A 26,235-nucleotide genomic window follows, 5' to 3' on the forward strand; every position below is an offset into this window, starting at 1 on the left:
GAGCACCAGTGCTGTTGGAGTCTCTGTCTATCCAGGCAGTTGGCCTTGGACATTTATGCTTTGGTCCACAATGACCTGAGGTTTCGCGGACCCTTTGACAGACTCCTGCAGTCGTCAAGAATACCATGGAACTGCATTTTTTTTACTTCCGTGCCCTTCCGAGGATCAGCTGTGGCACTGGGTGGCAGCCTACTGTCAGCATCTCGTCACACCACCATGGAGGTCACGGATGCCCTATTCCAGAGGGCAAGGGAGTACATCTGTTTTGAGACAGATGGTCCATCGCAGGCACAGAGGACATCGAGGTTTGCCACTTTTGATGGATTCCGTAAGGTCCATGGTGCTTGCCACTTGCACCCACATAGCCATCAAGGCACCGATAGACCAACCAGCCAGATTCTTGAACAGAAAAGGCTTCCACTCATTGAATGTCCAGCTGATCTGTGATCATAGGAAGTGCACCTTTGCAGTTGTGTGCCTGGGTTTCAGGCAGCTGTCATGATTCCTTCATCCTGCGCAAGTCTCAAGTGTCGCACTTCTTCAGGCCAACATTCAGATTCCAAGGGTTGCTGCTGATGGATAAGGGTTATTCTCTGAGGACGTGGCTCCTGACATCTATCCATACTCAGGCATGGATGTAGATGAGTGCTGCAACCAGAGCTATCTACTGACAAACCTGCATTGAACAGATTAGTGGCAACTTGAAGTTGCGCTTCTAATGCTTTGACCAGTCGGGTGGTGCCTTCCAGTATGAGCCAAGGTGTCTCACATTGTGGCCAGCTGCATGCTAAGCCACTATACTATACAAAGAAGACTGGAGCTGGATGAAAAGGTGAACTTAGAACTCCACTCTTCATTGAAGGAGGAAGATGAAGGGAATGCTGCAGAAGAGCCCTGGTGCCCAGACATTGGGAGAAGACTTGTGGCGATCGGCAGGAAGGCATGGCCACAGGGTCCATGTTGATGCAAAAAAAACTTCATTTGAGCATCTCTCAACCCTATGACAGATTGCTTTGGAACTCAACTTTCATTGGAGAGAAAAATTATCCAGCAAGCACACATCTGGAAACACCTGTTGCCACCCAAAAACATCCACCAGCAGCACTGCCTCACATCACACACCATGGAACACCACCAAGCCAAGCCTAAGCTTTGTTTCACTTTTGACATCAAGCTTTAATAACATAAGTCTGATTGAAAACATAATCAATTATTATTACAGGAGAATTAAATGGCAAAATGAATAGAGAAAACTTTACCCAAGATACCTACAAGTGCAACTAATGGCATGGTGCTTTGTGTTCACTTCTACAGGGTGCTGCCCCAGTTACTGAGGATGAGGCAGAGGCAGCCTGTTCCATTGTATCGACATGCAACTGAGAGGCCTGTGGTTCCTGCCCTCATCTGAGTTGTGTGTGTGTGCGCGCCTGCACTGGTGGTTGGTGCGGAGGTATGATGTGACGGTGAAGGCTCTGTGGAAGTTTTCCCTCACTGAGGAGGCTGATGACTGTGCAGGGGCACTGAGCTTCCCCTTTGCTGCAAGCCCTGTGGGGAAACACAAGAAGGTGGTTATGAGAACCCACCAAGTCAGCAGGTGCATCAGTACAACGAACCCTATAGATGACAGCAGTTGTACATCCAAAGCAGGAATCCCCTCCATGCCCTACACCTGAAGATAGAGCAGTAAAACAATTGTGCTCTTCATGGGCTCCCATCTCACATTGCCCATGGCCTGCTGCAATGGCACCCTTGCATTATTCAGCACCATCCTCCATTATTGTCATATTGTGCATGTCTGCCACACCACCATCCATTTGAGACATCGCTCACTGTTTTGAGCTCACTTTTTCTGCAGGATGAAAAGAGAATGTTGTATGAGTCAGCTGCCCTCCCTCACCTATTGCAGCAGGACATTGATGAGAGTTGTTGTGCCCTCTTCTCAATTTTGCCCCATATGTGAGGATGGCTGACTTCTTATTGATGCAACTGTGCACTTGCTCTGATAATACAAGGGAGAACTATGAGGATTCAGTCTGCTTAGCTCGTGTGTATGCTGCGGTGTACAGAGTTAGAGAGCTGTCATGTGGTTATCGCTTGTCAGGCGACTTTCCAAATCCTATCAGGTCTTTGAACCTTTTACGACACTAGACCCACATCCTCCTGGTCACTGTTCTGCTGCTGACCTCCACAACCAGCTCCATCCAGGCCGTTTTGGTGTCTCTGGGCAGATTTCTTCTGCCGAGTGCCAGGAACAATATCTCTCATCTCTCAACGGCTGCCTTGATTAACTCGTTAAGAGAGGCATCAGAGAACTTTGGGGCCACTTGTGGGAGGCTTGCCCATGCTAATGTTAGCCCTCTGCAAACCCTCCTGCGCCATCTCTTCAGCAAACAGCGGACCCAGTCATGGCTGTTGCTCACTTTTCAAAGGGCCCTCCATTTCTGTGCCCCACCTTTGGACGCCGAACTTGCCCCTGGCCACTTAGGCCCTCTGAAATTCATGCGACACATGGTTGGGACTTGGAAATGTTCTGGGTGTTGGGTTCCCAACTCTGGATTGAAAGTCCAAACCCTTGAATTCCAGTCTCCAAGAGGCTGTCCGCTCCAAATTCATTGTTGGGCATTGGATGGAAAGATCCCTTGTGGGGGTCTGTTCCCATGTAGATCATTAGACTAATTGACAGATTGCTCACCAACAGAGTGTGCGGTATGGACCCAGCAGCTGGGGTGTGGGTGATAAACATGGATAAGGCTTTTGCTTGTTAAGGTGCTGCCATATTTGACTCGTTCAGCTCAGATGTCAATGGTAGAGTAGGCAGTTTCCACATTATTAGATGTGGTACGAGCAATTGGAGGAGAGCAGAGGGGGAAGATCTCACAGACCTCTGCTGATGCCCAGAAGTCATTCATTTTGTTTACTGCTGCTACTGAACTCTTATCTAGAAGGTGTAAAGATTAGATTTCACAGCACACCAATTATTCCTGACAAAGTCAACAGCCTGACATAGTCATCCTCACGGAATCATATCTTACAGGTAATGTCGCAGAAACCACCGTCACCCTCCCTGGGTATGTCCTGTCCCACCAGCAGGACAGACCCAGTAGAGGTGGTGGCACAGTGGTATACAGTCGGGGGGTGGAGTTGCCCTGGGAGTCCTCAAAATTGACTCTAGACCCCTGAAGTCTCATGACATCAGGTCAAACATGAGCAAGGAAACCTCCTGCTGATTATCACAAATGATACCCCCTCAGCTGATGAATCGGTACTCCTCCATGTTGAACACTACTTGGAGGAAGCGCTGAGGGTGGCAAGGGTGCAGAATGTACTGTGCGTGAGGGACTTCACTGTCCATTATCAAGAGTGACTTGGCAGCACCACTACTGACCAAACTGGCCGAGTCCTAAATGACATAGCTGCTAGACTGGGTCTGTGGCAGGTGGTGAGGGGACCAACAAGAGGGAAAAACATATTTGACCTAATCCTCACCAACCTGCCTGCCGCAGATGCATCTGTCCATGACACTATCGGTAGGAGTGATCACCGCACAGTCATTGTGGAGACAAAGTCCAGCCTTCACATTGAGGATACCCTCCAGCATGTTGTGTGGCACTACCACTGTGCTAAATGGGATAGATTTCGAACAGACCTAGCAACTCAAGACTGGGCATCCATGAGGCACTGTGGGCCATCGGCAGCAGCAAAATAGTACTCGAACACAACCTGTAATCTCATGGCCCGGCATATCTCCTACTTACCATTACCATCAAGCCAGGGGATCAACTGTGGTTCAACGAAGAGTGCAGGAGAACATGCCAGGAGCAGCACCAGGCATACCTAAAAATGTGTCAACCCGATGAAGCTATAACACAGAACTACTTGCGTGCCAAACAACATAAGCAGCAAGTGATACAGAGGTGAGCCATCCCACAAGCAATGGATCAGATCTAAGCTTTACAGTACTGCCACATCCAGTCGTGAATGGTGGTGGACAATTAAACAACTCACTGGAGGAGGAGGAGGCTCTACAAATATTCCCATTTTCAACGATGGGGAAGCCCAGCACATCAGTGCAAAAGATAAGGCTGAAGCATTTGCTACAATCTTCAGCCAGAAGCGCTGAGTGGATGATCCATCTCAGCCTCCTCCAGAGGTCCTCAGCTCACAGATGCCAGTCTTCAGCCAATTCGATTCACTCCACGTGATATCAACAGCTGAAGGCACTGGATACTGCAAAGGCAATGGGCTCTGACAATATTCCAGCAATAGTACTGAAGACTTGTGCTCCAGAACTTGCAGCCAAGCGGTTCCAGTACAGCTGCAACACTGGCATCTACCTGGCTATGTGGAAAATTGCCCAGGTATGCCCTATACAAGCAGGACAAATGCAACATGGCCAGTTACTGCTCCATCAGTCTACTGTCGATTATTAATAAAGTGATGGAAGGGGATCATCAACAGTGCTATCAAGTGGCACATGCTTAGCAATAACCTGCTCACTGATGACCAGTTTGGGTTTCGCCAGGGCCACTCAGCCCCTGACCTCATTTTAGCCTTTGTTCAAACATGGACAAAAGGGCTGAACTCCTGAGGTGAGGTGAGAGTGACTGCCCTTAATACCAAGGCCACATTTAACCGAGTGTGACATCAAGGAGCCCTAGCAAAACTGGAGTCAATGGGAATTGGGGGAAAACCTCTCCACTGGTTGAAGTCATTACTACCACAAAGGAAGGTGGTTGTGTTTGTTGGAGGTCAGTAATTTCAGCTCCAGGACATCACTGCAGAAGTTCCTCAGGGTAGTGTCCTAGGCCCAACCAGCTTCAGCTGCTTCATCAATGACCTTCCTTCCTTCATAAGGTCAGAAGTGGGGATGTTCGCTGATGATTACACAATGTTCAGCACCATTCGCAACTCCTCAGATACTGAAGCAGTCCATGTCCAAAAGCCGCAAGACCTGGACTTTCTCCAGGCTTGGGCTGACAAGTGGCAAGTAACATTCACGCCACACAAGTGCCAGGCAATGATCATCTCCAGCAAGAGAGAATTTAACCATCGCCCCTTGACATTTAATGACATTACCATCACTGAATCCCCCACTATCAACATCCTGGGGGTTACTATTGACCAGAAAATGAACTGGACTAGCCATATAAATACTGTGGCTACAAGAGCAGGTCAGAGGCTAGGAATCCTGTGACGAGTAACTCACCTCCTGACTCCCCAGTACCTGTCCACCATCTACAAGGTGCAAGTTAGGAGTGTGATGGAGTACTCTCCACTTGTCTGGATGAGTGCAGCTCCCACAACACTCAAGAAGTTTGCCACCACCCAGGACAAAGCAGCCTGCTTGATTTGTACTCCATCCACAAATATTCACTCCCTCCACCACTGGCGCACAGTAGCAGCAGTGTGTACCATCTACAAGATGCACTGCAGGAATTCACCAAGGCTCCTCAGACAGCACATTCCAAACCCACGACCACTACCATCTAGAAGGACAAGGGCAGCAAATAGATGGGAACACCACCACCTGGAAGTACCCCTCCAAGCCATCCTGACTTGGTAATTTATCATCGTTCCTTCACTGTCACTGGGTCAAAATCCTGGAGCTCCCTTCCTAACAACACTGTGGGTGTACCTACACCATGAGGACTGCAGCAGTTCAAGAAGGTAGCTCGGCACCACCTTCTCGAGAGAAAACAGGGATGGACAATAAATGCTGGCCCAGCCAGCGAAGCCCACCGCCCTTGAATGAATAATAAAAGAATGCATAGTCTTCTAAGAGTCATACGGACTCGAAACATTAACTCTTTTTTTCCACAGATGCTGTTAGACCTGCTGAGTTTTTCTAGCATTTTCTGTTTTCGTCTCAGATTTCTAGCATCCGCAGTATTTTGCTTTTATTTTTAAAAAATGCATGGTCATCGTGGAAAATTGCACCATTAATTTTTTTGCACTTTATTTTGACCACTTTATTTGGACAGTGTAGGTTAATTTGTTAGCAGTTGATATAAATGGGACCTGGGGTAATGGTCATTATAGAGATCAGTGTTGTAGGTGAATTTGATTCCTACACAATGCTTGTGCAGAATGGTGTGTTAATTTGGTGGGCAAATGTAGTTGAAAACCTCTGCCCTGAAAGCCTATCATGTCTTTTGCTGCCGGCAAATGTGATTCAGTAGGATTCCCTTCTGGTTTGCTGTCATGGTCTTGTTTCTGCTGTTGGCTGTGGTGCGCCTCATCTGCCCTCCTAATTGTACCTCTCTGGATGACTGTGTGGGGAAAATGCCACAGACTACAATGGTTTTGCACACCTGGGCAGGGCTGTATTGTAAAAAAGTTCCCAATGTCTCCAATCATCTCAATCACTGCTTCAGTTTGCATATAAAGCTTTTTGACAATCTTGATGACTGCACAATTGCATTTTTGATGTGCAATTAGTGGTCACTGGAGCCAGGGCTGAAGGGGGTAGCATAAAGGAATTGTTGCACTATTCTTTCTTTGAGTTGAACTTGGAAAGAGAATTATCTTAAAATGAAGATATATTGACTGTCCCCTAAGAAGCAGGCATTCACCTGCATGATCTTAGTTTGATGATCACTGACTGTCTATACTTTGAAGTGGAAGCCCTTATTCCTATAAGCCAAGTTAATGAGTGCGGGCCACATGGATACCTTTGAATGATGCAAAAAAGAATCCAGTGCTTTCATTGTGTTGTAGATTTCTAATGGGGAAAGATTTGTGTATTTAGTAAAGGCAAAACACTTAATCAGTCAACCTGCTTGATCCACCTGTGAACTGCTGATTGACTGTTGCTGTTGTTTTCTATGAGATTGAAAAGTCTGAGGCATACACGTTCACGGACTTGTGGTGGAGTCTATCTGCAAGCAGTGTCGAGCTGACAGCGCCCTTTGTCATTCGCTACTTCTTGAATGAAATGTGCCTGTGAAGGCAGTTCCCTTGGACTTTTGCAGGTGGCACTCGGCTGTGTCGTTAACAGGCAGGTGTAAAAGAAAAAATGCCTCATATCTTTTCTTTCGTCGTCCTCTTCCTTGTCAAAAATAATTGGAATACGCTCTCAAACTCTTAATTGAATGAAGGAAAAATTTTGCTGCCAGAACCTTTGGAATGAAACATCCAAACAAAACTCCAAAAATACCAACACTGAAAAGTTCAACACTCTCACACCCAGAGGCAAAGTTTACTTCACATACACTGGAATTTATACAGCTCATCCCCTTTAAGTGTTGACTTCTTGTCAAGCCAGTAACGTGCTGAGCTCTAAACTCCGATTTACATTGATGTAATGAGCACATACTTCAAGACCAGCAAATGCTTGTTTGTTTGTGATCTTAATTCACTGTAATAAAATGAACCGCTTGTTTGTTTTTGGTGAAACCATCTTAGATTTGCTTTAAAGCTGATCAGAAAATGTTCCATTGCACAAGAGTGGAGATTCAATGGAATAAATCTCCATCCAAATTTCTGACCACTGAGCATCTACTCCGCTCTGACTTCCTGAAATTAGATATTATAAGAAGCCATATAATGAAGGCAATTGTTTTACGTGGGGAGAAGCAAATGTTCCTAATGAAATCTTCAAGTTTGAGTCATTTGCAGCTTTGATCAGCTGCTTATATTTACCACAACTGACTGCAAGGTGCCTTTAAAATAAGCTCCCAAATGGCTTAGAGATAAAGTTATCACCCTAAGCCTCAGATGTTAAGTCTCAGGAGACAGTGTCTCCTGCCAACGCAAGATGGCCACCAGTACCCATTTCATTGATGTGGCTCTGCTGTGCCTTTCTCTTGACTTGAACAGCACATGCGTTTGATTTATTTAACCACGGTAAGCCAACGATGTTGCACAGATTGTTAACAATGGGACCCTCTGAGAAGCAGCGACTGGGAACTTTTCACTTAAAGATGCTGCCCATGACATGGTGTTATTTGCATATCCCTCCCCATTCATTGCCTGTGTTTGGGGCATCTAATAATCTGCCACCTTAATTTCAGAGCTGATTCTGACCTGGCAGAACCTGATTTCATTGCCCTGCTGCCAATCCAATTTTCAGGATCATGGAGAGAACTCCGGGTTGTGCACTTATATCTGTACGTACACACATCTCCCCTTTCCGCGATTGGATTTTAAATGTTTTGAATGCACCACTATCAAAACATTTTATGTAACCCTGGGTAAGTTCCAAAAGCGTCCATTAGAGCTGGGGATGAGGAATACTGGTTAAAGAAGCAGAAGTTGTAAAATACTGCCCTGCAACCCCAATAACTGTTTGATGAGCGTTTCTGCTCCTGGCCACTGCCTACTCTGTTGCTCGCAATAACACCACAGAGTAAAACACCAGAACTGTGCACAATGGCACTGGCAGAAAATGCAGCCAATGTTAAGTTTCTTACAGTTAGTTGGTGAAGACCAAAAGTCAATCTTTACTCAGTTCTTGATTTGTTCACAGTGAGACATGACGAAATGTAAAGCTCCTAACTCAGCAACCTACCACCAGTGTCACAAAGTGTTTCTTTACATGTGTACAAATAATTAACCAATGAATTTTACCACCCCACACACACTTGTGCACACTTGATTTATGCAGTTAACATCAGATTCAATCTCCAGCCTGTGTTGAGTTATCTGGTTTCATCCAGGGAAGTAGTTTTGCTCCTTTTTTTTTGACTGCTTCTGTGTTGGGGAAGGAAAATAGTTGGCCAGGTTTCCTACTCCTCATTGCTTACAATGGCCTATGTTGCACATGTATTTGTCTGAGTCATAGTCATTTACAGGTAAAATGGAACGGAGACCAACAGTAAAAACTGTAACGGAACAATGGCTGACCTTTAAGAAAGCTGTTTCAGGTACTGGCTAGGTACATACCAACAAGGGCGAAAGTTAAAAGCCAAAAGCGGGATTTCTTAGATGATGAGGATCTAAATAGTCTAGATAGAGATTATGATGAAACAAAAAAGGAGGTTGTATGATGCATGTCAGGTGAATTCTGCAAGTGAGAACCGGGTCAAATACAATAGGTTGAGAGGGGAGGTGGAAAGGAAAATAAGATTGGCAGAGAGAGAGTACGAAATAGAATGGCTGTCAACCCAGAAATCTTTACCAGCATGTAAAAAGTAAGCAGGTAGTAATGGGTCCTATTCGGGATAAAGAGGGTAATATTTGCTTCGAGGCACATGGCAAGGCTAGAATGCTTAGAATACTTCTTTGTATCAGTGTTTACTAAGGAAGAGGATTCCAACAAAATATCAGTTGAAATGGAATAAAGAGTAAAATTTCAAAATTTGCCAATGATACCAAACTTGGAGGAGAGGCAAACAGTGAGTGAAGATGATCCAAATTGCCTGTTAACTGAGGTAAATTAAAACTGCCAAGCTTACTGTAAATTTCATACCGAGCATTGGCAAATGCAGTGTTAGTATTGAATGTAGTTTATTTTTTAAAATGTTAAACTTGAATTTTATTTTTGTATAATTATCATATCTATGTTATGCTTCTGGCATTGATGGGGAAAAATAGGACTGGGAAACATCAGCATTCAGGTACCTGTAAAGGTAGGTGATATAAATTTGATCACTGACAGGAGCGAGATGCAATTAGGATACCTTTGAATTTTGCACCCAAATCTAAATTGCAATTTTAAAACAACTTTTTTAGAATACTATCTTACATTATGCTATCACCCACATGGGCAAAGACATGTGAAAATCCTACCTCCTGGGCAAGTGTAGAAGCAGTTCAGCTGTGTCTCCTTCACGATTATGCCTTTATACTTGGTATCCCTTACTTGTTGTGGTTGCTTGGACAACTGTATGGAAGCTTTTTGATGAGAAACTGCTGGAAGCATTTTACCTTGTAAGGTGATGATTCTATCTTCATAGAAAGTACATACAAATTCAGTGAAAATTAGTAGTATCGTAAATCAGTCTCAGAAGGTGTTCAAGAGTTATTTATTCAGAGCTCAGCTCGGTAAGGCACATGTTGGGTGAGCAAGCTTGTTAATTGTTTCCGATGCATTCCTTCAAAGAGAAATGAAGGAAGATAGCTATATACACTGTCATCCTCCACTCCAAGTAATTAAATTGTGGCATGCATCTCTGCATCACTGCTGACGTTTTGATATGGAGCCCTCATCCAATTAAGAGGAAGCAAAGATAAAAGCTTCAGCAATGCCTGAATTACAAGTCAGCTAAGATTATAAAATTCTCCAAGAATTTGTCATGATCTTGTGATGAACTGTTAAAACATTCTCTGCATTTCAAGTCCAGCTGTGTGGGGGCAGGGAGTGGAGAGAGAGAAAGGAAAAGAAATGTGCATAACCTGAAACACACAATTATTCATCTGTCTTCTGGAGCCTTGGAGAGCAAACACTTTTAAAATATTTTTCATAAGCCCGAGGGAAGCATGTGGAAAGCATGTATCAGTCAGTATAATTTCAATATAATTTCAGTATAAGTTTATGGAACATGCTATTAAATAGTTTGTGTTGCATTATTGCAGAATATTAATGGATGTGAAAGGTTTCTTTTTGCGTTGATGTTCTATTAGAGTGTATGCCACAAATCATTTATTTTTGAAGGCCTGATATAATTCAGATTTTTTTTAATGACATGTCTGCTTGGCCCATTGCTGTCACATGTGAGACAGAAGATTATGGGTTCAGGGTTTGACATTCAACATTTCATCACAAGATCATGACATGATTGAAGACTTTATAATATTTAGTTGATCAATAACAACCAATCATCAACAAGAGAGAACCTTATCACCTACATGGACATTCAATGTCATTGCTATCATCGAGATTGCACCATCAACATCTTGATCATCTGGACCAGCCACATACGTCACGACTACTGGAAATCAGAGGCTGGATATTCTGTGGTGAATAGCTCATCACCTGACACTCCAAACCCCCTCCCTCCACTGCCAACTGAAGTATGATGGAATACTGCTCGCTTGGATGGGTTCAGTTGTCACATCATTAAAGACATTTGACATTATTTAGGGCAAAGCTGCTCAGTTGACCAACACTTCATCCACTGCTCTAAACAGCCTGACATGCATTGGCTGCAATGTGTACGATCTATAGGATGCACTGCACCAACTGACCAAACCCGCAGCCTCTACCACTGAGAAGACAAGAGCTTGTAGGCCCATGGAAACTTCATCTCCTTAAAGCTACACAACATTCCTGACTTCCACATATGTTACCATTATAGATTACACATTTATTTTAACTCAAGTTCTTGGTTAATGTCTACAATTTCATGTTTTTCAGTTAATTTTTTTCATTTGAGTTTCTTTATAATTTCCTTAAAAATAACAGAGGCTTTTCATGTAATCTCACTTTTGAGGATCACCTGATGTCTCTATGCACTTTAACAGCTCAATGAAGAAGTTTTGAAATGTAATCACGGTTGTAATGTAGGAAACATGGCACAGCAAGTTGCCACAAACAGCAATATGATAATGACCAGGTAATCCATTTTTGTGATGTTAATTGAGGGATAAATGTTGGTCAGGACGCTGCGGATAATCCCCTGCTCCTCTTCAAAATAGTGCCATGGGACCTTTCACTTCCACCTGAGGGGGCATATGGGGCCTCAGTTTAACATCTTATCTGAAAGATGAAATCTCTGACACTGCAGCCTCCCTCAGTATTGCACTGGAGTGTCAACCTTGGTATTTTTTGTGTGCTCAAGTCCTGGAGTGGATTTGAACCTGGAACCTTGTTACTCAGACGGAAGAGTGACACCAACTGAGCCACGGCTGACGCACATTTTATTTATTTTCCTTTCATTAGCACTTTCAACCCAAGCATTGCTTTTATGCCTAACAATACAGTAAAAAGTGTGATTGGGCAATGTCATCGGCTTATCAAACAATATTATATACAATTATTATGTACAACACTACAAAATTTATGCCTGATAATATGACAAACTGCCATTCTTTTAAAAAAGCATTTAATTTATTTATCACTGCAAATCAGTGGCTTTTTAACATGTCCTATTTTACATGAATAAAACAATACTCAAGTTTTAATCTAAAATAATATAATTTTCCAGGTCAAGGCTAGGAAATCCTTTTAAGAAATACTCACCACCTCACCTCACACATGACCAGACTGTGATACCTAACCTCAAGGCTCTTATGCAGTCACAGAAGTCATGGATGGAATTTAATGCCCCTCCCACCACCCAGAGGCAAGTTTGAAGACAGGGGGTTGGGCCATGTGATCAGGCGGGATGGTGCAGGGTGGCGACCATGCTATCTTTTCACCTATCTCTGATTAAGTCCAGATGGGAAAGCTTGCCTTCCTGGATGTCAATTGACGCTCTCAAGTGGGCATTAATTGCATTCAACCAGCGATGGTTAGGGGACTCGCCATGCGAGACAAAGTCCTAGCAAGGGGTCCCGCATTTGAAGCATTAACATGAAAATTGTATTATTTAAGATTGAAACTTGAGTACTGTTTTATTCATGTAAGATGGGACATATTCAAGAGCCAGTGATCTGCAGTGATTAATAAGCTAAATGCTTTTTTAAAAATGTGTGGTAGCACCTGATCGAGGGACCCTGCATCAGGAATGGGGAGGGCTCGCTGAGAGCCATTCCTCTGGCTCTCTTATCATTCCCCCCACTTCCCCAGCAGCACCCCTCCTTTCTGTGGCCCCCATCTCACCGTCACTTACCTTTCTCCAGGGATCCCATGATGAACTCTACTGAAGGCCCAAGTGTATTACTGACAGCAGCCACCGCTCTGAGTGGAGCTGCCGGTAATGGAGAACTGCTAGCCTCTGTTTGACCGGCAAATCCGGGGCTGAGATTTCCACTCCAATGGGGGAGATGCAGCAATCTAATGTACCCCCCCATGGAGCCAGGAGGCCTGGCGACAGTGTTCCCACTGATAATTAGGGACTTAATTCTTTTGGGGATCCTGGAGATCCGGCTGGCAGAAGTGCTGCCAGTTTTTATATTGGATGTCAGGCCCTTGCTGCCCTCATTAAATTCTGCCCCGTTTTCTGGCTGTTGATGGAATCTACTAAAAAATACTTTTAGCACTTTAAAGATTGTTTTGGTGATTTTTGGGATAAATATTGCAGGATCTTAGTGTATTCAGCACATTGTTGTTCGAAAAGAGTTATATAGATACCAAACCAAAATTGGGATGTGTCAGGGTTATTTTTCTAAGCTTTCAACAGTTTGCATTGTATCAGCCTACTGTGAGTAATTACAGTGGGGAGGAAAAATATTTTAAATTTGGCTGCTAGTCCTTTCTTCTCTGCCCCCTACCATTCAAAATCCTTTGTTCAGTAAATCTGGACAATTTTCTTAACTGATGCTTCCAGTGGAGCTCCTTGGTCAGTAGACAGGAGGCATGCTTAGAGGGAGTGCACTCTTCCCATATTATTCAAACAATCCAGTTGTCACTATAATCATATCTTCTGTGGAAAATCTGATTGTGAATGCTCCTCATAATTGAACTTTGGTGCCTTGTTACCTTAAATTATATAGAAATGAGAGTAATGCTTAAGTGTGCATTCTAATTCAGTACATGGTATGATTTGGCAAAACAAAAAGCACATTCTTCACTAGCATTAATCTGGTTAGCTCTGAAATTAGTTGAAGTATATCTGCAAGTTGTATTTTGAGTAGTGGAATGTGAAGATAATGGAATAATAATCTGTAGCAACATACTTTCTTTTCCATGCAGGGAGGTTGGGGATTCAAAAGGTTCAAGTTGCCAAAAATCACCTTGGGTGTATTCAGTGATAGAAGTGGGACTGCACTGTGATCTAGTACCAAAACCTAGTGTAATGGTGGTATTGGTGAATACTACCCTGCTTAGTGGCTGAAAGGATTTCCCAGCTGGAGTATCTTGTTTAAATTTAAATGCAGTGCTCCTGGTCACCAAGATGGTACAGTAGGTGTTGAACAAGAGTGCAGGATCCAAGCATAGATTTGCAGCACATAATTGCTGTTAATGTTAACAAGACTTGCTGATCTAAGAATAGTTAGGTTAGTCAAAAAAATGATCCATTGAAATTTTAATCAGATCAGAATTCAGTTGGACTTTATTGTGGCCTCTCTGTCACTTCAGTGTGATGGCAAAATTTGTTGCCAATTGATATTCATCTGTGACTTGTACTTCTGCAAAGTATTTCCCAACAATTATGCTGTTTATAATCTTGTTACTATAAACCATTTTAAAATGAAAATGTTTAGACATTCAATCTGGTATTGGTACAGATTTCTCATTGCATTAATGGTGTTTAGGCAAGTTAAGAAACCAGCCTAAAGTGAAGCTGTGAAAATAGATAAATATCATGCAACTGTTTAAAAATAACATTATTTCTGAGAAATTAGGTCCACGGAACATTGATATTCCTGAAGACCTTCATGTTGGAGAATGTACTATCTGACCAACCAGATTATTCACAATTTATATCATATATGTCTGTGTTTACATTCCTGCAGCAACTGGGAAATAGTCCAAATTTGCTTTCATTTACTGACTCCTGTTAAGAAATGGGAGCTTACTTGGTTCTAGGCAGAGGCTGAGGACTCTGTTTACTGGCAGGCCCAAGAGTTCTGGGCATGTGTGGAGCACGACAAGGTGACAGCCTGCACATGCTCTGTTCTAGTTTTTTTTTTCAGTTAAAGGGCTCATTCAGGACATCAGGAAGGTGTCTGTGTGGTGCGAAAACAACGAGCCTTGGGGGCAGAGAGAGAACACCCAGGGAGAGGTCCCAGAGAGGGAGGACCCAGGGAGACAGGCCACCGGGAGGAGGAGGAGACCACCAGTAGGAACCACCAGGGAATTGAGCCCACATGACTGGGTGTGTTGGGAGGCTGAAGTAGAGGCTCCAGGCAGCAAAGTACTGCAGTTGGCAGGCTCCACAGAGTGAGGACCCAGGGAAGCCCTAAAGAGCTGAAAAAGCAGTGAAAGGTCGGCAGCTCCATGCTCCGGGATACTGGGGCCAAGGTAACCCTTTGGAGTGGTGTTCTGCTTGGCGGGGGTGAAGAACTGGAGGTGTGCAAATGAGTCAGTGCTGGAGTACAGCCTTGGGAGGCCAATGGCACATAGTCTCAGCAGAAGGGATTAAACTATTAGGAGGTGAGCAGTCATTGAGGTAGTCCAAGTTGGAGCAACTTTTAGAGGGATCTCAGAGGTTAGACCTTCGAATACGAATACTTGAAATACCTCATGAGGGAGACAGTTTTAATGAGATTGTGTAACTCGCAGTGGATACTGATGCCTGGGTGGGTTGCTGAGAATCCATGGGATCTGTCTTGGTTGCATCTGCCATTTATGGTGCAGTATAGTGTGTTTGGCCATAATTTTCCTGTTAATTCACATGTACCTTGTTAATTCTGAATGTTAGAGTGTTAAACAGATATTGTAAAATTGTTTTACCCCTCTGACTTTCTATAGTAAAGTTATTCTGTTAGTAAGTAAACAAAAAGTTACTGGTCCTAACCAGATTGTAACACTTCACACAACTAAATGTAGCATTTTAATATAGAGATTCTTGATAACTAGTTTTTATGTATGTTTTGATTAGTCAGTTTATCCCACTCTGAAGTGAGCCTGTTACAGCTTTTGCTGGTGACCTTTGTACATTTTTAAGTTATGGAGTTTACTGGATCCCACTAAAGACTGAGGAACTTAGAGCAAGTCCAGAAGGCCCTCTCCTACTTTACTGTTTGCCTTTAGTGCTTCAAAATATTTCTGCTGCTTGAAATTAATGATAGCATGCTGGCCTTTGTCAAGCAAATTTAGCAACAAACCAGAGAGGCTGCAGCATAGGGAGCAAGTTTTTGGCGTAGGCTTTTTGATAAACTACTCCAGCAAACCCCTGCGCACCTTTTAAAGGTTCAGTACATGTACTGTCACTGATAGAATGACAATTTCTTTTTTTTTTGATTGCAAGGCATTGAATTGTGCCTCAATTTTGAGTCCTGTGCTTTGAGCTAATAGCATTTTCTGGCTAGATGCATGATATTATAACTTTGCCACAGCTTGATGACTATTTTTCATAAGCCAGGAGTTGCTATTTTCAGGAGAGTATGCGCTATGTCTAACTTTTTCCTGACTGTAGGTAGTGCCTTTTCTCTATGGTGAGATATTTTCCTCCTTGTAGATTGTAACACACACTGGTTCAGAACCTTGTATATTAACATATCACTCATAAATATTTTTGCCCTACATGATAGTGAACATTTGAACGTTAGCATTGGCAGTGGAAAAAAACTGAAGAATAAATGTTATCTTGCATATTCTCCAATGCATGCTTTGTGTTTTTTTTATTTCAGTGTCTATCTATGGGATCTGGTTCTATGATGAGGTAGAATGTCAAAGGATTGCAGAACTAATGAAGAAGTAAGTATTGGAAAAAGTTTTAAACTTGACCATTGTTTATTTTTGAATATTTTTACTACTCCAGTTTACCCCTACCCTGCTCCCCCCCCAATCTTTTTGTATACAATCACTACAAGTCAGATGAAGAAGGTGTTCTGCAAAGGAAATATCATACCCATAATTCTGTACCACATCCTTCATTGGTAGGACCAGGAGATAGCACTAAGGTTTAGATTTTGTTTATTTTACCCTTTTCTAATGGAGTCTGCACATAGTCCCTTGTCTAGCCAGTTCAAGAACAGAGCAGAGCAAACATGACCAGCAGACGTAAATGCCATAGTTCATGGACAGTCATAAAGCTTTGATAATTAGAAGTGAGGAGCTTGCTTTTTTGGATCCTGACCAAAATGCTCAAGTGTCTTGATATAAAATAAGACAAAATAGTGAGATACTGTTTTACATTGAGGCAGTGATATACTTTAGTGCTAGAATAAAGCCAAAAGCAAACCTTTTTGCATTGTCCTTCTAAAACTTGCATTTCACTTTGCTAGTTGCATATCTTTATGTACTGTTTCCATAGGTTTTGAAGGATTTTGCCAACAATTTTACTGAAGAGTAGTTTTAGTTTCTGTACAAGATGCAGCCTAACAGGCGGTCCCTCAAAGCAAATGTCTTTTTTTTTATTCCTTCATGGGATGTGGACATCGCTGACTAGGCCAGCATTTATTGCCCATCCCTAATCACCCTTGTTCAGAGGGCATTTAAGAGTCAGTCACATTGCTGTGGGTCTGGAGTCACATGTAGGCCAGACTGAGTAAGAGCGGCAGATTTCCTTCCCTAAAAGAACGTTGGTGAACCAGATGGGTTATTACGACAATCGGCAATGGTTTTATCGTCATCACCAGACTTTTAATTCCAGATTTCTATTGAATTGATTGGGTCCCAACCAACAAAATATTTTAAAACCTACTTACTGAAGTACTGAGACAGGGCTGCACTGTCGTAGGTGCTGCCTTTCAGTTAAACCAATGTCTTGTTGGCCCCCTCAGAAGGAAGTAAAAGATTTCATGGCCTTATTTTGAAGAAGGGTAGGCCAGTTCTCTGCTGTATACTAGTCAATGTTTTTCCTCGACCAACAACACATTATTTGGCCATTATTGCACTGCTGTTTCTGCAGCCTTGCTATGTGCAAATTGGACACTGCGTTTCCTACATGCAAGTATACCTCAAGTATTTCATTGCCTGTAGAGTGCTTTAGGGTGCCCTGTGGCTGTAAAAGGTGCTATGTAAATGCAAATCCTTTTCACAAATACTACCTGAACATTAGAAGAGCACAAGCTGTTGTCAGTTATTTCCCACCAATCGTCACTGTTCCTTCCTCCATCCAGACCTGCTCCTCGCCTTGGTCATCCACTTCCTTATTAAACTGAGGTCCACTACGACACCAGCAACAGTCCAATCTTCAATCACACTACACCTGCAATTTTCCTGCCACACTCTGCAGCTTGCTAGTTCAATGGAAATGGGGCCTGAGACCTCACCATTCAGGATTGAACATCCAAAAATGGATGCACTGAATTTCTAAATCAGTATTTTGAGGATGGGGAACCAATGTAGATTGGTGACCAACAAACCAAACCGGATACATGCAATAGAGTTTTAGAATAGAATATTCTGACAAAGTTACATGTGACAATGAATTTATCTTTTTTGTGAAGATGATGATAGACCTATTTACTTACAACAAATTCTGTTTAACTCTGATTCCCAGCATATGCAGCTTTTATAAACTGTATTTTACATGTATAGTATGTGGAGATTATTCTGATCTCTGTTGAACAAATTGGGCACGAAGAAACTTCAGTTTTTGAAAAGCGGAGAAGGTTCAGAGACAGTATAGCTTAAAAAAGGATGGTAACTTGAGGTAAGAACGACCACTGTTTTACAAAAGCTTGTCATATGAGCAAAAATGCTAAAAGCAGACATGCACCAACCACAGGGTTATCCTAATCTTAGTGAATTGTACATATTTGACTATTTAAACATATGAAATCAATTCATTCACAGCATTACATAAAAGATCTTAAGATTTCAAAAAATGTAAGCAAAACATTCATGAAAATAAGCAAGTTGATTGGCATCAGTTGCATTCACAAAGATGTCTTCCTTGCTTCCAGTACCAGAGTGTGATGAAGCATATCAGATTTTCTTACTATTTGGTTTTTGCCCTCTCCACTCCCTTACTCTCCAGCTCCTCAAAAAGAGTTTCTGCCTAAGATTGATTGGCTCACCCTTTCAACGAAGCCAGTATGTGGATGTGGGTTGACTGGAGTTCAAGGCTTTTTCACTGGTGCGGGTGTATCTGTATCAATTTAAGAAATTAACAGTTCATTGGTATTGATAACTAAGGAAGATATGTTGTCTGCCAAAATGTTTTCATGTATTCATATTTTCCATATTTGTGCCTCTAATTTCCCACACATGGTCTTTTCCTGATGAAAATATCCATTTGTGGAGGGGTAATCATCATTTTCATAAGAACAATGGGAATGCCACTCCTGACTGCTTTCTCCAAGATGAAGCAGTACTTTTCCATGCACATGCTAGAAATGGTGTGGGGAGATGAGGAAAGGGTGGTGTAAGAAAAAGTAAATCCAAGTTTAAAATAAAACAAGATAGCCTGAACATGATATTGCAAGCTTCTGAGCATTACCATATTTTGGATTTCAAAAGCAATAAAGTTTGTTGATTTGAAAATAATTAACCTCAGTCAATTTTCTAATGGAATATTTGCAAAGTGAATAAAGATCCTGTTATGCTGTAACTTTCATTAAAAGCAAAATTATCTCCAGTTAATTGGCGAGGCTCCTCTCATAGAAAGAGTTAGGAAGCTTGGATATGCATCTTTCCATTCATTGACAAGCACTGATTGTTGACCAGGTTATTCTGTAAAAGAAGGCAAGGAAAATCTGTTCTGAAGAGGAGTCATACCGACTCGAAACGTTAACTCTGTCTTTCTCTCCACGGATGAGACCTGCTGAGGTTTTCCAGCAATTTTTGATTTTGTTAAGGAAAATCTAACTTCTGAGAAGCTAGTTTAATGTGGCACATTCCTTGAAATTAGATATCTCATTTTCAGGCAATCTTGCTCACATCCCGAGAACAAATTAAAATCTTTCCGAATTATCTTGGCATGTAAACCAGATCAGATTTCATACCTAAGAAGGATGTAATGTCTATTTGTGAAAATAGAAGTTGTACACCATTGTTAAATTTTATTTCAAACTTTATGTTTCCTTTTTATTAACTTCAGCTTAACTCAGCTGGAACAGTTGAAGGCCCAGCAAGAAGTTGGATCACCAATCTCACGTCAAAACAAAGCTGTGGACATTGTGCAGATGCTCTTCAAAGCTGAACACGAATATAACAAGGTGAGCGTGGTGGCCACTAAGATCCAAGTAAACAATGGAGAAGAATGAATGTGTGGACCATTTGCACTGAATGGATGCAATGGAGTGGAAGATACCTTCTCAGCCTGGTTTATTCAGGTTGCAATCTTATCCTGTTTTTATTTACGATGTCTCAGTGGGACGCTGAGCAGTTTTGAGTAAAACAAAAACAGTTCAGTAAGCTACAGAAATGTATTTGAAGTCAGTCCAGTGGGTTGTGTGCCATGTATTATACTTGACAAAATATCTCACGAACCTGGTATAGCAGGAGTTGTAATGTCAATAGTTAAACAAGACTAACTTGGGACAGTCATAGCAACTAGCTTGGGCAGCTGACTAATCAGTAGACTCAGCTGTATAACCAATCCATGCACTGGTGCTGCGAGAACCCAAACCAAGCATGTATATAAACCCCTGAATATTGCTAGTGTTAAAATTGATCCTTAACTTCTTGCCTCAAAAATTCGACTTCTATGTCACAATATACAGTAAATGCCACAACGGCTTAAGAAGAAGCCTCTTGGTCTCGCCACAGTTGTATCACTAGGTTAGGCTACCCTCGCTTGGTCCAACTCATAATCAGTCACAGGCACAGCACTTTGAGCAGTGGTTTATTTATCCACTCTCACACCAAGTATCCATCCTTATCCTCCCTTCTCAACTTTGCCATGTACTGCCGCTTACTGACATCATCCGTTGATAGGGTCAGCTTCCATGCATTGCATGGAACTTACAACACAGAAACAAGGAGTTGGCCCAACTGGGATGATCCTTCACCACTAGGTTTTCACCCGACAATACAAGTTAAAATGTACTTCTGAGTAATTTTTCTTCATTTATTCATGGGACGTGGGTGTTGCTGGCTAGGCCAGCATTTATTGCTCACCCATAATTGCCCTTGAGCAGGTGGTGTTGAACTGCCTTCTTGAACAGCTGCAGCCCTTGTGGTGTAGGTACACCCACAGTGTTGTTAGAGAGGGAGTTCCAGGATTTTGACCTAGTGACAATGAAAGAACAGCAATATATTTCCAAATCGGGATGGTGAGTGGTTTGGAGGGGAGCTTCCGGATGGTGGTGTTCCCATGTGACTGCTGCCCTTGACCTTCTAGGTCATGGTGGTTAAGAGTTTGGAAGGTGCTGCCTAAGGAGCCTTGGTGAGTTCCTGCAGTGCATCTTGTAGATGGTACACACTGTTCCCACTATGCATTGATGGTGGAGGGGTGCCCATCAAGTGGGCTGCTTTGTTCTGGATGGTGTCGAGCTTCTTGAAAGTTGTTGGAGCTGCACTAATCCAGGCAAGCGGATAGTATTCCATCACACTCCTGACTTGTGCCTTGTAGTTGGTGGACAGGCTTTGGGGAGTCAGGAGGAGAGTTACTCTCCGCAGAATTCTGACCTACTCTTGTAGCCACAATATTATATGGCTAGTCCAGTTCGGTTTCTGGTCAATGGTAACCCCCAGAATGTTCATGGTGGGGGATTCAGCAATGGTAATGCCATTGAAGGTCAAGGGGCGATGCTTAGATTCTGTCTTGTTGGAAATGGTCATTGCCTGGCACTTGAATAATGATCATTCAAATTCAGTGTCTTTTTTGTTTTTTGTTTTTGTTTCAGGTCAAACAGTCCTCTGAGCCAAAGCAGATAACAACTAGTTCCAGTCTGATTCACAACAGTTCAAACCTGATCAAGCCAATTCCAATTAAACTGACTGAGATTGGAACAGACACCCGTTACCAACAAATACAGCAACTGGACAAGGTATTGGGTTTAAGGTTCACCAGTAGCTCTATGACGTTGCTTGTATTGTCTCTTTCTATGTGTCAGAGATATGTAATTTTATACTAACATGAATTTGTATATGTTCTCCTGTGGCATGTTTACAGATGAAAGATATTAGATCTCCCTTCCAATAACTGTATCTACTTAATTCCCACTGTTTCTATTTCACCTTTTTTATTTCCATTTTTTGCCACATTTAGCTCATTGTGATAATCAGCATCATGCTGTCCAGCTTTGCACCATTTGTTTCTGCCTCTGTCTTGTTCAACCCCCTCACTTATCTCTCTTTCATACATCCCATGTGGGCACACAACATATGTTTGTTTTTCTTTTGTGCTCAATTTATCTGTTACTTCTTAAAACTTAAGTTATATAGGAAGATAAAAGGCAGGAAAAATTGAAATGGAGCTGGAGAGATGTTATGCATATGGGTGGTTTGAAAAGGAATATGGAGCTCAAGATTAGACTAACAAAGGCTGTGAGGTAAGATTGCAAGAGTTTTGTGTTGAAATATGGGAGCCCGTAGATGGGGCTGGTCCTATAAGTTGGGGCATTTGGAGCAGACAGATCTGAGAAAATATAATCATAGAATGGTTACAGCGCAGAAAGAGGACAGTCTGCCGGTTTAGCCCATGCCAGCTCTCTGCAAGAGTAATTTTGACTCTCACTCTCTGCCCTTTTCCTATAGCCCTGTAAATGTATTCCCTTCAAGTACTTAACCAATTCTCTTTTGAAAGCCACCTTTTTTGAACAACGGCATAAATTTGCAGTTCTCTAATCCTCTGGCATCACGCCCCCCCCACCCCACCTCGACCCATTTTAAGGAGAATTGAATGATTATAGATTGAAATATAGACTCTGGAACAGTTCCTACAGCTAATGTAACCCCACTATTTGAAAAGGGAGGTAGAGAGAAAACAGGGAATTATAGACCAGTCAGCCTGACGTCGGTAGTGGGGAAAATTCTAGAGTCCATTATAAAAGATTTAATAGCTGAGCGCCTGGAAAACAGTGGCAGAATCGGACAGAGTCAGCATGGATTTATGAAAGGGAAATCACGCTTGACAAATCTACTGGAATTTTTTGAGGATGTAACGAGTAGAGTTGATGAGGGGGGACCCAGTGGATGTGGTTTATTTGGACTTTCAGAAGGCTTTCAACAAAGTCCCACATAAGAGATTGGCGTGTAAAATTAAAGCACATGGGATTGGGGGTAGTGTATTGAGATGGATAGAAAACTGGTTGGCAGACAGGAAACAAAGAGTAAGAATAAACGGATCTTTTTCCGAATGGCAGGCAGTGACTAGTGGGGTACTGCAAGGATCAGTGCTGGGACCCCAGTTATTCACAATATATATTAATGATTTAGATGAGGGAACTAACTGTAATATCTCCAAATTTGCAAATGACACAAAGCTGGGTGGGCGAGAGAACTGTGAGGAGGATGCAGAGATGCTTCACTGTGACTTGGACAAACTGAGTGAGTGGGCAAATGCATGGCAGGTGCAGTATAATGTGGATAAATGTGAGGTTATCCACTTTGATAGCAAAAACAGGAAGGCAGATTATTATCTGAATGGCTATAAATTGAGAGAGGGGAATGTGCAATGAGACCTGGGTGTCCTTGTACACCAGTCGCTGAAGGTAAGCATGCAGGTGCAGCAGGTGGTAAAGAAGGCAAATGGTATGTTGGCCTCCATAGCCAGAGGATTCGAGTACAGGAACAGGGATGTCTTGCTGCAATTATACAGGGCCTTGGTGAGACCACAACTGGAATATTGTGTGCAGTTTTGGTCTCCTTATCTGAGGAAAGATGTACTTGCTATAGAGGGAGTGCAGCAAAGGTTTACCTGACTGATTCCTGGGATGGCGGGACTGACATATGAGGAGAGATTGAGTTGGTTAGGATTATATTCTGGAGTTCAGAAGAATGAGGGGGGACCTCATAGAAACCTATGAAACTCTTAACAGGACTAGATAGGGTGGATGCAGGAAGGATGCTCCCGATGGTGGGGGAGTCCAGAACCAGGGGCCACAGTCTGAGGATACGGGGTAGACCATTTAGGACTGAGATGAGGAGAAATTTCTTCACCCAGAGAGTGGTGAGCTTGTGGAATTAGTTACCACAGAAAGTAGTTGAGGCCAAAACATTGTATGTTTTTCAAGAAGGAGTTAGATATAGCTCTTGGGGCGAAAGGGATCAAAGGATATGGGGAGAAAGCAGGAGCAGGCTATTGAGTTGGATGATCAGCCATGATCATAATGAACGGTGGAGCAGGCTCGAATGGCCGAATGCCCTACTCCTCCTAATTTCTATGTTTCTATGAAATCCACCATTATAATTATTCTCTAATTCTTGCACCTCTCTGTAATTTCTTTGCAAATTTGATTCTCTATATCCCTTCCAGTAGTTGGTGGTCTATATAATTACACCAATCAATGTTATTGCACCTATTAATCATTAGATGAGGTCAGAGTAAGGGAAAAAGTAAAAAAATCCTAAATCAGGGTTAATGTGATGTATGTGAATGTACGGAGCGTGGTTAACAAGATTGGTGAACTACAGGCACAGGTTGACAAATGGAATTATGGTATTATTGCTATATCAGAGATCTGACTCAAAGAAGGGAAAGAGTGGTGTTAAATATTCCTGGGCACAAGGTGCTTAGGAGAGACAGGAAAGGAAGAAAAGCAGGGTAGTGGCAGTATTGATTAAAGATGTCATTACAGTACTGGAGAGAGAGGATGTTCCATAGGGGTCATGGATAGAATCTCTCTGGCTAGAGGTAAGGAATGAAAAAGGTGCAATAACATTGGTGTAGTATACAGACCAGCAACTAGTGGAAGGGATGTAGAGAAACAAATTTGCAAAGAAATTAGAGAGGTGAAGAATTATAGAGTAATTATAGTGGGGGACTTCAGTTTCCCAATTATAGACTGGGATAGGAATAGTGCAAAGGGACAAGAGGGGCGAGAGTTCTTGGAATGTGTTTAGGTTAATTTTCTGCAGCACTATGTTTCCGGTTGAACAAGAGGGAAGGCGATGTTGGACCTGGTTCTGGGGAATGAGTTGGCCCAAGTGGATCAAATAGCAGTGGGAGAGCATTTAGAGGAAAGTGACCATTGTATCATAAGATTTAGGTTGGCCATGAAAAAGGACAAGGAACGATCTAGAACAGGGACAATTAATTGGAGGAAAGCCAACTTTGATGGGATGGGAATGCATCTGAGTCGTGCGAGTTGGAATCAAATGTTGGCGGAAAAGACGGTGGCTGAATAATGGGCTACCTTTAAAGAAAAAGTATTGCAGGCAGTGTCAAGGTGTATTTCCTTGAAGGGAAAGGTGGGACAAGTAAATCCAGAGCGCCCTGGATGATGAGAGAGATAGAGATGAAGATGAAAAGGAAGAGGTGCACGTACGACAGATGTCAGGTAGGAAATAACAATGAGAATCAGGCTGAATATAGAAAGACCAGAGGGGAAGTGAAAAAGTAAGTGAAAAGCAAGTGAGAGCATGAAAAGAGACTGGCAGCTAATATAAAAGGGAATCCCAAGGGCTTCATAAGCATATAAATAGTAAAAAGGTGGTAAACGAAAGAGTAGGGCCGATTTAAGGATAAAGAAGGGGGTTTGCACATGGAGGCAGAAGAAATAGCAGAGGTATTAAACGAGTACTTCGCATCTGTCTTTACAAAGGAAGAAGATGCTACCCAGGCTGAGGTGAGAGAGAAGGTAACTGGTACACTAGAAGAATTAACAATTGAGAAGGAGGAGATTTTAGGCTATCTTTTTACTTAAAATCATATAGTACCAGGACTGGATGAGATGCATCCAAAAGTGCTGAGGAAAGTGAGTGGAAATTACAGAAGCACTAGTGATAATCTTCCAGTCTGCCTTAGACACCGTGTTGGTGCCATAGGACTGGAGAATGTGAATGTTACACCCTTGTTCAAAAAGGGGTGCAAGGGTAAAGCCGGCAACTACAGACCAGTCGATTTGACTTCAGTGGTTGGGAGAGCAGGCACTTGGTTAAGAAATTGGCTGAGTAACAAAGGTTAATGGATGTTTTTCAAATTGGAGGCAGGTTTGTAGTGGAGTTCCCCAGGGGTCAGTGTCGGACCCTTGCTCTTCCTGATATATATTAATGACCTAGACTGTGGTGGTCAGGGCATGATTTCAAAATTTGCAGATGATATGAAGATTGGAAATGTTGTCAACTGTGATGAGGATAGTCTTGAACTTTAAAAGGACTTAGACATGTTGGTGGATTGGGCAGACAAGTGCAGATGAAGTTCAGTGCAGAGCAGTGTGGGGTGATTTATTTTGGCAGGAAGAATATGGAGAGACATTATAAACTAAAGGGCGAAACACTAAAGGAGGTGCAGGAACAGGGGGAGCTTGGTGTATATGTATATAAGTCATTGAAGGTGGCAAGGCTTGTTGAAAGCATATAGTATCTTAGGCTTTATTAATAGGGACACTGAGTACAAGAGCAAGGAGATCATGTTGAACTTGTATAAGACAATAGTTCAGCCTCATCTCAAGTACTGCATCCAGTTCTGAGCACCATACTTGACACAGGACGTTAAGGCATTGGAGAGAATACAGAGGACATTAACAAGA

General features: G+C 42.5%; 1 protein-coding gene across 5 annotated transcripts in view; it reads left to right on the forward strand.

Moving 5' to 3' along the window:
- Window positions 1-26,235, forward strand: part of dcp1b (decapping mRNA 1B) — a 99,552-nt gene that overhangs the window by 54,764 nt on the left and 18,553 nt on the right. For all 5 annotated transcript variants that reach the window (XM_078568252.1, XM_078568251.1, XM_078568253.1 and 2 more), the window contains 3 exons: window positions 16,339-16,405; window positions 19,698-19,815; window positions 21,448-21,591. In XM_078568252.1, the coding sequence (XP_078424378.1) occupies window positions 16,339-16,405; window positions 19,698-19,815; window positions 21,448-21,591 (329 nt within the window). The remainder of the gene's footprint in view (window positions 1-16,338; window positions 16,406-19,697; window positions 19,816-21,447; window positions 21,592-26,235) is intronic.

The sequence above is a fragment of the Cetorhinus maximus genome, chromosome 22 (genome assembly GCF_964194155.1).
Source record: "Cetorhinus maximus chromosome 22, sCetMax3.hap1.1, whole genome shotgun sequence".
Lineage (NCBI taxonomy): Eukaryota > Metazoa > Chordata > Chondrichthyes > Lamniformes > Cetorhinidae > Cetorhinus > Cetorhinus maximus.